Genomic DNA, 16,807 nt, shown 5'->3' on the forward strand with positions numbered 1-16,807 from the left:
GAGCACCCTATCAAGCTTGAAAACCCCCAGTGTTTCTGTCTCCACTACATGTCCTGGCAAGCTATTCCGCACAGTGAATATGCTTGTAGTGATTATGGCTGACCTCTGACCTCTGACCTCTGGCGCCCTGCAGAGTGGCGGTCGGGCGTGGCGGGTCACCTGATCCTGTCGGACGAGGACCTCACGTCGGTGGTGCAGGGAAACTGGAAGCGCCTCAACACGCTGCAGCACTACAAGGTCAGCTGGGTGTCAGAGAAACGGGTTCTCTTACTTTTAATGACTTTGGATAGTAGTAGTGAAATCAGCAGGTGTGGGGACAGGTTGGAATGAAAACCTGCATACTCTTGGCCCTCTCTCGACACCCCTGGTCCAAACGATGTTGATGTGATGCACTTTTAGAAACAGTCTCTTTCCATTACCGTATATGTAAGGGAATGTGCATGCTGAGGGTGTGTAGTACGTGGGAATTGTAGTCCTCTGGTGTGTACATGCTGAGGGTGTGTTGCACCTGGGAAATGTAGTTCCTTGGTTTGCGTCTGTTATTCCTCCCACCTCCTCTCCCATTGGTCCGCAGGTGCCAGACGGTGCGACGGTGGCCCTGGTCCAGAGACACACTAAGCACATCCACCATGAGAACCAGGACTACATGGCAGGAGAGAGTGAGTCTCCCTGTGGTGCTAATGCCCGATTGGCTGTTAGCCTTATTGTGTCAGCCCATTGGCCCATTCAGGGTGTTTGTGATCATATGACATGTTGACATATGACAGCTGTGAAAATTAGAGTACCAGTGGGCGGGTTTACAGACAGGCTGACTGACAGACAGACAGATGGACAAATGGACAGAGTCTGTATTGTACAACAGTAGGTGGATTTTAGATGGATATACTGTAGGTTCATTGGCAGACAGGGTGATAGACAGATAGATAGGTAAGTGGGTTGATAGATGATAGATGGATTGATACCCAGATGGATACAGATAGTTTTGAAGATGAAAATCATCCACAAAAGGAAAGTGCTGTCTTCATAAGCATGAAGATATCACGAATAAAAATACAGAAGATATTAGAGACTCAACAAAACATACAGTAGGTGTCATAAGTACCACAACATCTGTCGTCCTGAAAAGGCTCTTCTTGAGTCTTCATTTAACCATTTATTCGAGGCAGCGGAATACACAGAATAAGACAGACACTGATAACGAAGCATGAAAGAATATTGCAGTTGCTGTTTTGTGTGTGCTATGGATTATAAACTGCCTGTGTGGGATAGGAGCTCTCATGGTGTGCCTGTGGTGTGTCCCCCACCCCTCCCCCCCTCCCCCCCTCCCCCCCTCAGAGACGCCCATGCTGGAGGACGCAGACGAGGGGGGGGTGAGGCTGTGGCACTTGGTGAAGGCCAGCGAGGAGCCAGAGCTGCCAAAACACCGGCGGGGCAGCCTGAGGGAGCGGGAGAGGGCCAAGGCCATCCCCGAAATCTACCTAACACGCCTGCTGTCCATGAAGGTACTGCACCTCACTGCCCCACAATGCCCCATAATGCACTGCACTGCCCCACAATGCACTGCACCTCACTGTCCCACAATGCACTGCTCCTCACTGCCCCACAATGCACCGTACTGCCCCACAATGCACTGCTCCTCACTGCCCCACAATGCACCGTACTGCCCCACAATGCACTGCACCTCACTGCCCCACAATGCCCCATAATGCACTGCACTGCCCCACAATGCACTGCACCTCACTGTCCCACAGTGCACTGCTCCTCACCGCCCCACAATGCACCATACTGCCCCACAATGCACTGCACCTCACTGCCCCACAATGCACCGTACTGCCCCACAATGCACTGCACCTCACTGCCCCACAATGCACTGCACCTCACTGCCCCACAATGCACTGCACATTGCTGTCCCACAATGCACTGCACATCACTGCCCCACAATGCACTGCACCACACTGCCCCACAATGCACTGCACATCACTGCCCCACAATGCACCACACTGCCCCACAATGCACTGCATGTCACTGCCCCACAATGCACCACACTGCCCCACAATGCACTGCACTGCACACACACATACCTGTGTTTGTTCTCTCTCCAGGGTACGCTGCAGAAGTTTGTGGATGACCTGTTCCAGGTGATCCTCAGTACCAGTCGGCCGGTCCCTCTGGCCGTTAAATACTTCTTTGACCTGCTGGACGAGCAGGCCACCAATCACGGCATCGCCGACTCTGAGACCATTCACATATGGAAAACCAACAGGTGGGAGCAGCCCCTTTACCGAGGGAATGCAAGCTCATTGGCCATAATCAATAACCAATCAAGTTAATCCTTGAATCCTTGAAGGAGAAGAGTTTGACAGTCCTTAGCTCAGCTTAGACTAGTCATCATGAACCCATTGATGGGTGATACTACCATGAGCTGTCAATCATTGACTCATGTAAGCCAATCAAAAGACCCTGCTCTTCTATGCTATCCTGTCCTATGCTATGATAGGCAACATTGGCTCAGGTGCTTCGACTCCGCCCTGGGTGTGTCAAAGTGTCCCTGAGTGTGTGTAAGAATGGGTGAATGAGAAGCATCACTTGTACAGCGCTTTGGATAAAGACGCTATATAAATTCCAACCATTTACCATTTATGCAAGATTCTATGTTTGGTTAAAATCAATGAGCCTATGAGATAAACCTTTCTCCATATTGATAAATTGTCTTTACGAAAACAAGTTTTCGGTTGCTTCCAATTTAATTAAGAATGTAAGATTGTCCCCTTTATACCCGTTCTGTCCTTCTCACAACTCGATCTAGTTTACCGCTGAGGTTCTGGATCAACATCCTGAAGAACCCGCAGTTCATCTTCGACGTCCAAGCCTCAGACAACGTGGACGCCGTGCTGTCCGTCATCGCCCAGACCTTCATGGACTCCTGCACCATCGCTGAGCACAAGCTAGGCAGGGTGAGTCCCACCCACACCTCCTCACAGCATCCACCATCCTCAGCCCTGGTCCTGGAAAGACGCAGGGTCTGCTGGGGTCCCCAGCCCTGGCCCTGGAGAGCCGCAAGGTCTGCTGGGGTCTCCAGCCCTGGTCCTGGAGAGTCACAGGGTCTGCTGGGGTCCCCAGCCCTGGTCCTGGAGAGCCGCAGGGTGTGCTGGGATCCCCAGCCCTGGTCCTGGAGAGCCGCAAGGTCTGCTGGGGTCTCCAGCCCTGGTCCTGGAGAGCCGCAAGGTCTGCTGGGGTCTCCAGCCCTGGTCCTGGAGAGCCACAGGGTCTGCTGGGGTCCCCAGCCCTGGTCCTGGAGAGCCACAGGGTCTGCTGGGGTCCCCAGCCCTGGTCCTGGAGAGTCACAGGGTCTGCTGGGGTCCCCAGCCCTGGTCCTGGAGAGCCACGGGGTCTGCTGGGGTCCCCAGCCCTGGTCCTAGAGAGCTTCAGGGTGTGGTTAGTTCTTGTTTTTAGCTTCAAATTGGTGGTAAACTCAGATGTGAAGAGAGTTACCTGTTTTCATAGAGCTGAATAACTAAGAAAAGCAGCACAATACAGTATGTGGCTCTCCAGGACCAAGGTTCAAACCATCAATTAGATGAATGGCAGTGGAATATATACACACACACACACACACACACACCATGTTTAACTGTGTGTGGTTTGCTTGCCCCCCTTTGCTCCAGGACTCCCCAATCAACAAGCTACTGTATGCCAGAGACATCCCCCGTTACAAACAGATGGTAGAAAGGTGAGAATGCTACCCCCTGCTGCCTTGGAGTATGGTCACAGGCCAGTGCACTGTGGGACTACACATGAACAACTGTGTGAAAGTAGGAAAAAGGAAATGGTCCAACGATGTCACTAATAGGCCAGCTATTACACTGACCTTCACATTTAAATAAGTCCCCCGTTAAAGGGGAAGATTGAAAACCAGCAGTACTCCTGACCCAGAGGGCCAGATGTGAGCATCCCTGAAATAGGCAGATAACTGTAGTTGTAACAAACACTATGCTATTAATGAATGAATTAATTCAAAATGCCGTAGCTTGTATGTGCCAAAATTTAATGTGACTTCCATTTGTAAATGCCGGCGAATACCTGTGTGTGATGTCACCGTGGTGTTGTGCTCAATATCACACTTCTGTCCCCCTCTTTCCCTGACCCTACACCCCAGGTACTACGCTGATATCCGACAGACCATCTCTGCCAGTGACCAGGAAATGAACTCTGCCCTGGCAGAGCTGTCTCGAGTAAGTCAATGGTCCATTGTGCTGTCCTTCCCTGAGGCAGCCGCTTCAGCTCAGCCAACCACAGATTATGTGTATATACGAGGTCGCAGGCAGCTTTTATTTTATCTTCATCAAATGTCTGTACATTACTGAGCTAGCTAGTTTGTTAAACCCGTCACGATTAGTTTACTAGTTCTACAAGCTGCTGCCTTCCAGGTTTCACTGAGAGAAGTACCTTGGGCAAGTTGGCGCCCTGTATTTCCCAGCAGTTCTGTGATTGGTCGGGGGCGGAGCTAGGCTGGCAACTGAAGGGCTGCTGGGGTTCTGTTTTCGGGCACATTTGGATGTTTACTTAGTGCTTCTGTAAAATATCCCGCTGTGTGAATGCATTGTCTGCGGAGAATGTAAGCTGTGTAACTTGATCTGCTCAATGCTGAAATCTGACTGAGTTGCTGTGCTAAAGGCTGAAATCTGACTGTAGCTTACTCTGCTAAATGCTGAAATCTGACTGTAGCTTGCTCTGCTAAATGCTGAAATCTGACTGTAAGTTGCTCTGCTAAATGCTGAAATCTGACTGTAGCTTGCTCTGCTAAATGCTGAGATCTGACTGTAAGTTGCTCTGCTAAATGCTGAGATCTGACTGTAAGTTGCTCTGCTAAATGCTGAAATCTGAACGTGATACTGTGTCTGCGTGTAAAAGAGCCCTGTTAACATGGAGGGTTTCCGGTCTGACTTTTCATGTTTCAACAGAATTACTCAGGAGAACTGAATTACCTGGTGGCTCTGCACGAGTTGTACAAGTACATTAACAAATACTATGACCAGGTGAGTCTATAATATCGTATAACCAGGTGAGTTAATATTATGACCTGTTGAGTCTATAATACAGCATGTCCAGGTGAGTCTGTAATGCAGTATAGCCAGGTGAGTCTATAATACAGTATAACCAGGTGAGTCTGTAATACAGTATAACCAGGTGAGTCTGTAATACAGTATAGCCAGGTGAGTCTGTAATACAGTATGACCAGGTGAGTCTGTAATGCAGTATAGCCAGGTGAGTCTATAATACAGCATAATACAGCATGACCAGAAAGTGAGTCCCTTCATATAATGTGCAGATAATCTGATTGCTGGTTGCGGTTAGCTTTAATAATAGGTTGACGTTACACCATACTTGTAGAACTAATGGTGATAATAGTATTAGCAGTTAGTACATTTTCATATCATAGCAGCTGCAATTGTATTTCCTTCTAGCTATCATACTCTTACTTGTCATTTTAATTGTCATAGAAACAGTAGTAGTTTTAGCAGTAGTAGTATCTATAGTAGTTTCTGTGTTCATGCTATAATAGTGGTAATAATACTGACAGAACTAATAGTATTAGTAACTGCAGTACTAGTTAATTGTCATAGTAGCAGACGAAGGCTAAATGGCAGACTCTGTGTGTCCCAGATCATCACAGCATTGGAGGAGGACTCTACGGCACAGAAGATGCAGCTGGGCTACAGGCTACAGCAGATCGCTGCTTCTGTGGAGAACAAGGTCACCGACTTGTGACAGTGCGACCAAACGAGGAGAGAGAGAGAACGCGAGAGAGTGAGTGAGAGTGTGGGAGAGAGAGATTGAGTGAGTGAGAGAGTGAGGGAGAGAGAGTGAGAGAGTGAGAGAGTGAGAGAGTGAGAGAGTGAGTGAGTGAGAGAGTGAGAGTGAGTGAGAGAGAGAGAGTGTGGGAGTGAGAGAGATTGAGAGAGAGAGTGATAGAGTGAGGGAGTGAGAGAGAGTGAGAGAGAAAGAGCAAGAGAGTGAGAGAGAGAGAGAGAGAGACAGAGAGAGAGACAGAGAGTGAGTGAGTGAGTGAGTGAGTGAGACAGAGAGAGAGAGAGAGAGAGAGAGACAGAGAGTGAGTGAGTGAGTGAGTGAGTGAGTGAGGTAGGCCTAGCTTCCTGATAGGGGCTGAGAATGCAGGATTTCAGCACTCACTCTGTTGCTGGGATGACCAGCGCGGTCAGGACTTTTAGCAGCCTCGCTGGATCCCTCAAGTTTCCTCTGCAACCGTTAACAGAGGTTACCCCGGGTGACAGAGCACGGACTCATCAGCCAATCCTAGCACACCACAGAGGGAAGTGGACGGGAAGATTTGACCTCGATGGGGGAAAATGTTATGACTGATCCGGCAGCATTCGTGGATTCCCACAAACTGGCCCTCGGCAGCTTGGATTACAACAGCTTGGCTACGGAGTCGGAACGCCGTGCTTTGGGGAATTTGGTTGCGCTATTTTCTAAAGCAGATTTTTTCCCCCTGTCTTAGTTTTATTGATTGTTTTTTATTGCTGTTGTCGTATCACCACATTCTTCAGGTACAGTTTGTCGTTTCTCCTTAAAGACTCGCGGAGCTGACTCTCACGTTCTGCACACTTTCCGGATGCTATCTCTGGAGAATGTGCGATGGGCATTACTTTGAAAATCCTCCCCCTCCACAGACGTGTGGTACGGTACTAAAATAACTCGGTCTGAAATTCGAAGGCAGTACGTTTGACGGAACCTGTTTTTTCCCCTCAAGCTACTTAAACTGAATTAATGTTAAGCTGCATAAATAGATAATATGTAAGATTCATCAAAGTGAAAATAATTCAATAATATCAACAACCCAACACCAACAGTACTTCTTAACAAAGGTGGTAATGTTACCAGTTAAAACAAACAATGTACCGTGCGTCTCAAAATCCGGAGAGACCGTAAATCTGACTAGTGTCTTGGATCACCCTAGTTTCCTGTCTAAAGTTACATAGGCTTTTTTTTGTTTGATATCAATATCAAGAAGTTCTAAGTTTAGCCCCTCTTCTTCATTAATGTGGCAAATTAACCAAAGTGTGCAGTTTCTTTGAGGATTCCTTTGTTACGACTTTGAACTGCTTACCTTAAGTGAAAAATAATGGCTAATTTAAGTGTTTTTGTGACTGCTGTCTGTATTTAATTAGCATAAAAGCCTTTGGACGCGAGTATGATTCGACATGAGTATGTTTTTTTGGGGGGTTTTTTTCAGTGCCATTTTTTATAATTATTTGAATTGTGCTTCAGCCAAATTTTATTCTTGTCACTCCCCCTGTTAACCCTTTCAGTCCCAAGCCCAGTATGAATGGGCTGCACCCAATTCCGTTTTGGTTGAGAAAATCAAGAAAGCTGAGAGAATTTAGGCTCAAAACAATAGTACAGCAGTCATTTGGTCAAGAGTACCATATGGCACTCTTGGGACTGAAAGAGTTAACACTCCAGACAAGCTGCTCTGTGCAGAAATCATAGTGGACTCAGTCGTCACTTCTCTTCCTGTTAGGGCGGCCTGTAGCGTAGTGGTTAAGGTAAAAGACTGGGACACCCAAGGTTGGTGGTTCTAATCCCGGTGTAGCCACAATAAGATCCGCAAGGTAGCAAGATAAGCAAGGCCCTTAACCCTGCAATGCTCCAGGGGAGGATTGTCTCCTGCTTAGTCTAATCAACTGTACGTCTGCCAAATGCCAATAATGTAATGTCTGGGGCATGCGGCAGACACCTGCAAGAGTGCCAGCTGATGACATCACAAAAGCAGATGACATCACGCTAAAACTGACATTTTCTCCGGTCCTGAAGGAAATGGGCTCGATTCATCTTATGTGTTGCATCACTGAAGTTTGCAACTTTTGGAGAGTCAACACCCAGAATCTATGCAATTGGGTTACCGGAAGCTAACTTGGATGGTGCAAGCTGAGCAGGCATCATCCAAGATCTCATCTTTTTGTGGGCAAGCGGTCTTCAAACCCAAGCTCCTCTGTGGATTGTGTTTTGGGTCGCTTTCTCACTGGGTTTCATGTTCACCAGGCACGTGCACAGATAGACACCAACCTCTGCTGAAGCATATGAAGTCAGCCCTGAGACAACAAATTATTTATTTTATTTTGATTTAAACACAGTCTTAAAAATAAGAAATAACGAAATTGCAGTCTCTTCAAAACACCCTTCCCCCCTGCAGTGATCACAGTCCATTTGTTTTATTACCAGTTCATATTTTTCTTCCTGTGCAGAATGGCTCCTTTCATGAGCTACAGAGCATTTCTTATGATACATATTGTTTCTTGGTCATTTATTTCCCACTTGTGACCAGAAGGGGGCAGCAGATCACACCGGAAGAAGGCATATCGCTGATTATAACGGGCTTCTTTGTTAAAACAGTTCCTTCATTCCTTTTATTTATTAAATTATGGTTTTAATGATGATATAAATACTAATGGTAAAATAAAGGACACTGTGGTCTGGACAGTAACTTACATAAAGGAGGTCCTCAACAAGCATGCAGACACACACACACACACACACACACACACACAAACGAAAGCTCACCACGCTGAAAATGTTTTTATTTATTATATTTCTGACTGGAGGCTGCTGAGGCTTTTATATTTAAAGAGATCTGGAAAAAAGAGAAAACAAACCCTTTACACCATTGTCTATAACCTCCTTGATTATATGAATCTACCCCAAGAATGAAAAAGTCTTACATTTTACTTTGGAAGGAAAAGAGTGTATAAGGTGTTGCATTTAAAGGTATTTATTCTTATTTGTGCTGGGTTACATGTCGGATTAAAGACTTTAAAATTTGAGAAAAAATATTGATACACTTCACTGCTGCTTGTGTAATTTCTAAACAATCAGTGTTGTACAGTGGTGAATATCTACGGTACAGAATTGTTGGAAGTGTAGAATTTATGTGTGAAGGAAGGGCAGCTTTTACGGGCCACTATGAGGAAAGCTCAGCAGGGAGGACTGGGTCACAAACCGTCTGAAGGGCTGTGTTCTTTTTTGTTAATAGCACTGAATAGCACTACATTCTGAGTAACTGGGGCGAACCTATAGCTTCTTAACCTCTTTGATAAGAGCAAGTGGAACTTCTTACAGATGGTAATAAAATGCTCTTGAAATGAAACCGGTCTGTGCTTGTGTTTTGGAATCTGCATGCCTGCCTTTCATTCTGTTCTGGGACATCTTTATCTGTCAGCGTCATATCAAAACTCATGAACCTAAATTAATTGTCGGCACAAAACTGGATGCTTTTACAAACTTGGTAGATCTCTATTCTGTTTCCTTTTTCAGAATCATTTTCAAGTCATTAAAAAAATGTTTATGCATTAATTGTGCATATGGAACAACCTGAAGTTTGTGTCAATACCAAGGCTGTGCGGGGAGTCTTCTGACAAATGTAGCCCCTATGGGTGACCATAACGGCATATTACACTCTCGGAAGTAAAGGTAAGAAAAGGGCCTAAAAAGGTACAAATGCTTTTTGCTGGGGAGGTACCAGTAAAAAGTTTGGACACATTTTTCTGATTTATGTTTTATTTTCTCTGTTTCATCAAACAATTCACATGTGGTCAATATGAAGACTCAGCTTTTATTAAAGAGTATTTTTTATAAATTTATACATTTTTACCATGTAGTAATTACAACACTTTTTATACACTTCAATGTTTGAGACAAATTAAAATAAAGTCAAATGAAAGTCATGTTTTGTATTTGGTTGCATATATTTGTATGCCATGAAATCTATCAACATCACTAAATCTTAAGCGATACTAAAATCACTTTGCATTTAATTGGATCTCTATGGGAATTGGGGGTTGGGACTTCATTCAGCTGTAAATTACGCAGATACAGTATGGAACACATTTGTGGATTAAATGGTTTTTAGTCATCAAGGGTCTGAGGTATGTGAATTCACGTGTGAATTGTTTGATGTCTTATTTCCTCTGTCATCAATCAGAAAAAGCAGAAAAGGACAAGGTGTGTCCAAACTTTTGACTGGTACTGTATGAAATTGTCCCCCTAGTCAGCAATATAGCGTTTGTACCTTTTTTGCTTGGGAAACGTACTCTACATTGAAGGTAGATTCATTCAGGGTACATTTGTATCCTTGAAAAACCTCTGCTGAGTGTGCAGGCTGGCAAATTGCTGAACTGCTATAGGGTTAATGGATAATAGTCTTGCTCAGTCAGCCTTATAAGGAGCTGGTACTGCTGGCAAAGCATGCTTGGAAAAGAAAGCATGCTTTTCAGTTTTTAACACCGAGGAACGTTTCATTAACATAATGCAGGGAGGTCTTGATAAATCCCAAACTGGTTTTAACTGGGTCCCATAATTCTGACACTGACAGATGTGGATTTTGAGAAACAGTCGGAAAAGTCGACTAAAAGTAGCTTTTTGATTTTGTCAACATTTTAAAGTACATTCTGTGTGTACCATGAATGATTGCTCACATATATCATCGAGTTTTGAGTGGTCATATCCTTTAGTCTTGGTGATAGTATTTCAAGGGTTCAAGTGTACCATCATCCACGTCTCTGGTGTTTATCACCATAAAGTTATCAGGCTTTATTTAAGAGCCAGTGCAAAAATGGTGGGAAATACCTTTTATTTAAATTGGGAAGCACAGGTTTAAGAAAAATGTCTAATTTGTAGTAGGGCTATATGGTTTTAATGTGTACTGCAAGCTTTATTGGCATTTCAGAATAGGCAAATACACATTAAAATGCTACTGTTAACACTGATGGAGTTCTTTCCAAATTGGACTCGAGTTGAAACAACAGTCACTTGGCAGAATGACGGTTGGAAATTACCAAAACACATTTTCTTTTGTTTGTTTTATTTAAATAAAGCAAACAATTGGTTTTAAAATTGTATAAATTTTAATATGGTTTAGAACTACGAAACAAACCAAGAAAATACTTATTTCCCTTAAAACGTGATATGCGCAGACGCTCCGGGTAGGGGGAATATAAAAGCGAGAAGGCTTCTAGAACCTCAGTCAGCGAAAGGCGGCGGCGAGAACAGACTTAACAGACACGCACCTGATGACATTTTGGAAAACACGTGTCTTGTCCATATACTGTAGATTATGCAGGATCGTCAAGAATCCAGACAGGCCCTGGGACATTTTATCATAATGTCTATAATAGTCTTGTATTTGTATACATGTCAATGTCATAGGCTAGTCTATGCTATATGCTACTTTTAATGCTTATGCTGTTCTGCAAACGGAACGATGTTTCTTTAAAATGCAACGTTGTTTAATAAGGACGTTGTTTAATATTTATTTTACTTCGGGGTTTGCCTGATGGCGTTTTGTGGCTGTAGTGGATGTCATTGATGATCTGCTGATTTCTCAGACACGCCAATCGTCGATGCGAACTGTTCGTGGTCCTTAAAATAATAGTCTTGCGTTCATCCTTGACCGTGGACTGATGCCCCGTCCTCATGTTGTTGAAGCTATGGGTTTCTCGATTAGCTCTCTCTCGCGGACGGAGATGCGCTGCGTGAAGCCCCTGGTCAGCTCGCAGTCTCCCCGTCGGTACCAACCTGCGCCAAACTACAACTACAAGTGGACGGAGGTCCACTACGAGGCTAGCCGCGGAAACTTGGACAAACTGCGAGCGCTTCTCCTTACAATGGGTAAGAGGCTATAGCCAATTAAGCGAGGGTCCTCGGAACGTGTTTCTGTCGACTGTCTGCTGAGCACCGTGTTGTAGGCTCTGTCCTGTTTTCCCCAGCTTCAAAATATCCTGCTATTAACAGCGGTGAAAACATTTAATTTTCGAGGTTATCAGCATTTAATTTGATGACTTTCCTTAAGTACATTTTAGTTATTTGGCAGACGCTTTTAATCCAAAGCGACTTACAAGTGCATAGGTTCTTCCACAAGTTAAAGCATCACATCCATAACTAATTAAAATACACATGAAGTGCTGTTCTAAACATATAGTCATCATAAGTGCAATATATTTTTTTTTGGGTTAGACAAGAGGGATAGGGATATCGGAAAAGGGATCAGGAGGGAGGACTAAGGTTCAGTTTGAAAAGGTGTGTTTTTAGTCTGCCTCGAAATAGGGGGAGGGATTCTGCTGTCCTGGCAGTGGTAGGCAAGTTATTCCACCACTCAGGAACCAGAACGAAAAACAGGTGCTCGTAGTGAGGGAACCATAAGGCGACCAGAGCTGGCAGACCGGAGTGGTCTAGCTGGGGAGTAGGGAGTGAATAAGGATTGTATGTAGGGTGAGGCAGTCCCCTTAGCAGCCTGAAGTGACCCTACCAAAAGATAAACATAGTCATTTTTATATTTTTAATAAAAGTGGTATTGTACACTATCAGGGTACAATGATTGTCTTTTTATTTGCATTTTAAAGCATTTTATTTTTTTCTAAACTGGAATCCCTTATTTGTCACGGACCCCTATATAAATACTTTCTGGCATCCCCTTCTAATATGAGAGATCCCTTCCTGGGAGATTTTGCGACTAAATTGTTACTTACTTTACTTTGTTATTTATTTATTTATTTATTTTATACTTCACTTCCCTTTTAACCAGACCTGTGAAAAGATGCACAAATACAAAACTGATGACAAAATCCAATTCAAGAATTGTTTTCCACTTAAGACACTGTTGCTCTCTTCCTGTGTTCCCCTGCTCCAGATACGGAGCAGATAGACAGGAAGGACTACTACGGGAAGACCCCCCTCTATTGGGCTGCGTACAAGGGTCAGAGGTCATCGGTGGAGCTGCTGCTGACGCACGGCGCCGACGTGAACGCGCGGTGCGATCGCGGGGCCACGCCCCTGCACGCGGCCGTGGGGCTCTTCCCAGACTGCGCCCTCGTCCTCATACAGGTCCCCCGCGCTCCCGCTCTCACCCCCTGTAGCCTAGCGCAGCGCTACTCAACTCCCCGTGCTGCGGGCACCGCGCGCTACACCGCCTGATTTCACTCAGTTTCACTTCACATTATTTAACCTTCTTGGTTCAGATAATAAGCAGATGATAATTAGTGTAATCTGGTGGTGTAGCGCACGGTTGAAGCAAACGCTGGCAGACACTGTGGCCCGCAGGACGTGGAGTTGAGTAGCGCTGGCCTAGTGGCTAAGGTTCATAACTGGGACCCAGAAGGTTGGTGTAGCCTCGATAAGATCCGCACAGCTGTTGGGCTCTTGAGCAAGGCCCTTAACCCCACATTGCTCCAGGGGGGGATTGTCCTCTGCTCAGTCTAATCTGCTGTAAATCGCTTTGGATAAAAGCATCAGCTAAATAACTCATTATAATTATTATACACACTGAATGCGACTGCCCTAACCTCCAACAACCCCCCCCCCCCCCACCCCCGGACATTTTATATCTCTCTCCCCAGCATGGGGCAGACGTAGACCACCCGGACTCCTGGGGTGTCACGCCCATGTACATGGCAGCCTGCAGCGGGCAGATTGAGTGCATCCACCTCCTGGTGCAGGCGGGCGCCAAGATCAACTACAAGAACAAGGTACAGTACGCAGCGCCTCACACAGTGCCAAATCAGTTGAGTCCTTAATCAGTCTCAATTCAGGAGAAATGTTTTGGAATACAGGCTTTTGGAAAATAATTTGTAGGAAAGCATTTAAGTATTTAAGTCCAACACAATTATGTATTTGACCCAGATTTGGCATTAAACCCCTGCTGAAAAAAACACTTCAGACCAGCTCCGTACTCAACATGGTTTGACCAGCTCAAGCTATGTTGTGAAACCGCTGGTAGCTGGTAATTTCAAGCTGAGCATAGCTGGATTCTACACCAGGGACACTAAGTTCCTTGTGTCCAGGTCTTTGAAAACTCTTCCGGGTGAAGCTAAGACCACCCTGGCTAAGCGCCTCATGTCCCTTCCAGAAGTCGGGGGAAGCCCCGAAGCAGCTGTCGTCCCGGACGGCATTGTTAGCCTGGCTGGAGGGGTTGGTACGTGAGCCGCACTCCCTGAAGCACCACTGCCGGCACGCCATCCGCCACGCCCTGGGCCCCACCCGCATCCCTGCCCTCCTCTCCCTCCACCTCCCGCTCTCTCTCCGGGCCTACCTGACCTTCCAGGACCTGTGCATCCCGGACACCGGAGATCGCCCGACCTCGGAGCTGAGTGGCCTGGCTGTCACCTGAGCGACCAAGGGTCATTCTGGGTACTGGTGACCCTCCCCAATTTGGGGCAACCACTCGCTGTGGCTGAAAACGCTCGACTGATTGTGATGCCTTGGCGCCACTTGTTGACGCCGTATTTGTTTCTTCCGCAGTCATTAGAAAGGGATGCAGCAGACCCGTGTCCAGGGTGTCGCATAGGGATAAAAGGGTGACGTTCCTGACTTCACGCTCTCTCTTATCCCCCTCTGCTGACAGCCTTTTGGGGCCCTATGGCTTTTTCATAGTTTTTCAAGGGTTTCAGTTGGTCCGTTTGGTCACACATTTATTCACACTCCACGTGCATAAACACATTCACGCACTTCTCCCATTCATGCAATCACCTTGCGTCCAATCACCATTGTGCCGTGTTCATATTTTTCATTTAAATAATGAATTTATTTAAGTGGCACATGAGGAGATTCCTTAGAAGGTTCTGATGCAACAAATTGCTGATTCTTCATTCTTATCGGAAATAGTGGACATAGACAAGTTGAAAGTGCGTAACTTACTGGGAAAGAGACATTTTTACTTGCATTGTCTGTTTATTTTGATTGGATCTTTCACTGTGTTTGCCTTTGAAACTGCACAGACAATAGACAGCGTGAATGGTAGCTTTTGTAATCGCACGCACAGGGAATGAATCACGCCCCCCGTTTTTAGATATAGTGATGACAGACGGTGTATCTTTCAGAAAGACCAGGATCACCAGGATGACCAGGATGGCCACACGTCCTGTGTCAGAGCGCGCCCATCTTCGCGTGAGCGGAGGGTGATACCGGCTCCTCGTCTGTGTAAAACAGTAACCATGTCATATGCGGTGGAAAGCAGGCTCCGGCTCCAGAGTCTAATGAAGACTCGAGGGGAGCCCCCAATCCCTCGTCCCCGATTGTTTGTCTCACGATTCGCATCGAGGAAAAACAACACACCCAGCCTTTTAAGATGGTGGGAACCTTACGAACATAACTTGCAACTCGTTTAAGACAATCTGGGTCACCAGATAGCACCAGAGCTATTCTTGATACCAAAGCATATGTTGTCATTGTTTATAGTAGCTTCCATCTTGTAGGACAGTGAAGTTCTTGGAAAGCCAGGGTGGGGGATTCTGGTTTGTGGAGGAGGGGTGGGGTTGGGGTTGGGAGGACTCGTTCGGGATGAGGAGCACGTACTCACACAGGCCAGAGTGACGCAAGCGGCACATCAGAAGCATGCTTGCGCGGTCTGCCGTGACAACAGCTGATGCAAGCACAGGCGTGCCGGCCTCTCCTGCCCTCTCCTCTGCGGAGAGCCCTGATTCGCTAACGTCACCGCCCAGAATAACCACGACTGTGTACGGTGAGGAGGGGAGGAACCCAGGGGAGAGTGTGGGTCAACCCCCCTGTCCTGAGACAGCTGAAGAACACTGGGCTGAACGTTTTTCTTTAATAACAATTACAAAGCCTCTCAAAAATCCCAAGCAAAATCCAAAAAGACTCTTTTGCTATCGATTTTTAAAGAAACATTTTTTTTTTTTTTACTTTTTCTGTTTTAATTTTGGTGTGGTCTTTTCCTTTCTGGACCTAGAACCAGATTCCGGTCAAAATTATTTCTAAATTTTTTCTTGTATTTATGGTTCAGTTATTATGTCTTTTGATTGAAAAAATGATCTTCCTCTGTTATGGTATTTTGATATGTAATGCTTTTGGATTATTTGCTTTGTTACTTTGTTTGAGTACATATAGAATGTGCTATTACTTCATTTGGCTTAGTTTGTGTTCTTACTGGTTTTAAAAAAAGGATATTTTTATTCCAATAGCTTTTGGAAACCAATAAAGACAAACAAACAAACTCATCTGAGCTCTGAAGGCGACAGGTCTCTACATGAAATTGGTTGCAATATTTAAAAAAATATTTTTCTATTTGAATTTTGTTTGAAACAAAATGACATAAAATACATAAAACGTAGCATTACGGTTTAGTCACACAAGGCTTTATTAACTGGATGACAATTTTCAGTGTGTGTTTAAATGACAAAATATGGGCATACAATGGACATTCTTAACAAACGATATGTGAGTGAAACAAAATCCCATAAAGTATTTTTGGGAATAAGATGATTATTATGATTATTATTATATATATGCTTTTTCCATTGAGAAGAAAAGTGATTTGTCCATGCCAGCGAGTGTCCTTTGATCACTTTCAAATAAAGTTATATAGTTTTCATATATGTTCAAAAATAACATATGGATTATTATTTACATTTTTTATTAAGGGTGCCAATAATTCTGGAGCCCACTGTATATAGACACACATATGTAAATAATATGTGAGTTTCTGGAAAAGAAGTGAAGAGTAAATGCTTGATATATGATGGTCATGTCTCACCTGGAAAAGAAACCTGAATTGGGGCAGCATGGAGCCTAGTGGCTAAGGGTCCATGACTGAGACCCGGAAGGTTGGTGGTTCAAGCCCCGGTGTAGCCACGATAAGATCCGCACAGCTGCTTGGCCCTGGTCCCTTAACCCTGCATTGCTCCAGGGGGGGATTGTCTCCTGCTTAGTCTAATCAACTGTAAGTCGCTTTGGATAAAATGTGCAGCTAAATAAATGTAATGTAATGTAATTAAATCCT

At 45.1% G+C, this 16,807-nt stretch overlaps 3 protein-coding genes across 4 annotated transcripts in view; all 3 read left to right on the forward strand.

The window, feature by feature from the left end:
• LOC133138457 (plexin-B1-like) overlaps positions 1–9,166 on the forward strand; it is a 103,949-nt gene extending 94,783 nt beyond the window's left edge. Inside the window, exons 30-38 of the mRNA XM_061257235.1 lie at positions 134–237; positions 575–659; positions 1,336–1,502; positions 2,103–2,263; positions 2,807–2,954; positions 3,666–3,730; positions 4,157–4,232; positions 4,962–5,036; positions 5,665–9,166. Of these exons, the coding sequence (XP_061113219.1) occupies positions 134–237; positions 575–659; positions 1,336–1,502; positions 2,103–2,263; positions 2,807–2,954; positions 3,666–3,730; positions 4,157–4,232; positions 4,962–5,036; positions 5,665–5,769 (986 nt within the window). The 3' untranslated portion in view covers positions 5,770–9,166. The remainder of the gene's footprint in view (positions 1–133; positions 238–574; positions 660–1,335; positions 1,503–2,102; positions 2,264–2,806; positions 2,955–3,665; positions 3,731–4,156; positions 4,233–4,961; positions 5,037–5,664) is intronic.
• Positions 9,167–11,057: 1,891 nt separating this feature from the next.
• Positions 11,058–12,987, forward strand: LOC133138671 (poly [ADP-ribose] polymerase tankyrase-1-like). Its single transcript, XM_061257616.1, has 2 exons — positions 11,058–11,685; positions 12,704–12,987. The coding sequence occupies exons 1-2, from the start codon at positions 11,478–11,480 to the stop codon at positions 12,985–12,987; spliced, it is 492 nt and encodes a 163-aa protein (XP_061113600.1). The 5' UTR covers positions 11,058–11,477.
• Positions 12,988–13,014: 27 nt separating this feature from the next.
• Positions 13,015–15,283, forward strand: LOC133139392 (ankyrin repeat domain-containing protein 42-like). 2 transcript variants are annotated; one of them, XM_061258902.1, is made up of 3 exons: positions 13,015–13,171; positions 13,410–13,538; positions 13,919–15,283. In XM_061258902.1, exons 2-3 carry the CDS (start codon positions 13,455–13,457, stop codon positions 14,177–14,179), a joined length of 345 nt encoding a protein of 114 aa, XP_061114886.1. In that variant the 5' UTR covers positions 13,015–13,171; positions 13,410–13,454; the 3' UTR covers positions 14,180–15,283. The 2 variants fall into 2 exon arrangements, with proteins under 2 accessions (XP_061114886.1, XP_061114889.1); XM_061258905.1 differs by having other exon boundaries at positions 13,015–13,538; positions 13,922–15,283.
• Positions 15,284–16,807: the final 1,524 nt, after the last annotated feature.

The sequence above is a fragment of the Conger conger genome, chromosome 10 (genome assembly GCF_963514075.1).
Source record: "Conger conger chromosome 10, fConCon1.1, whole genome shotgun sequence".
In the NCBI taxonomy this organism is placed as follows: domain Eukaryota; kingdom Metazoa; phylum Chordata; class Actinopteri; order Anguilliformes; family Congridae; genus Conger; species Conger conger.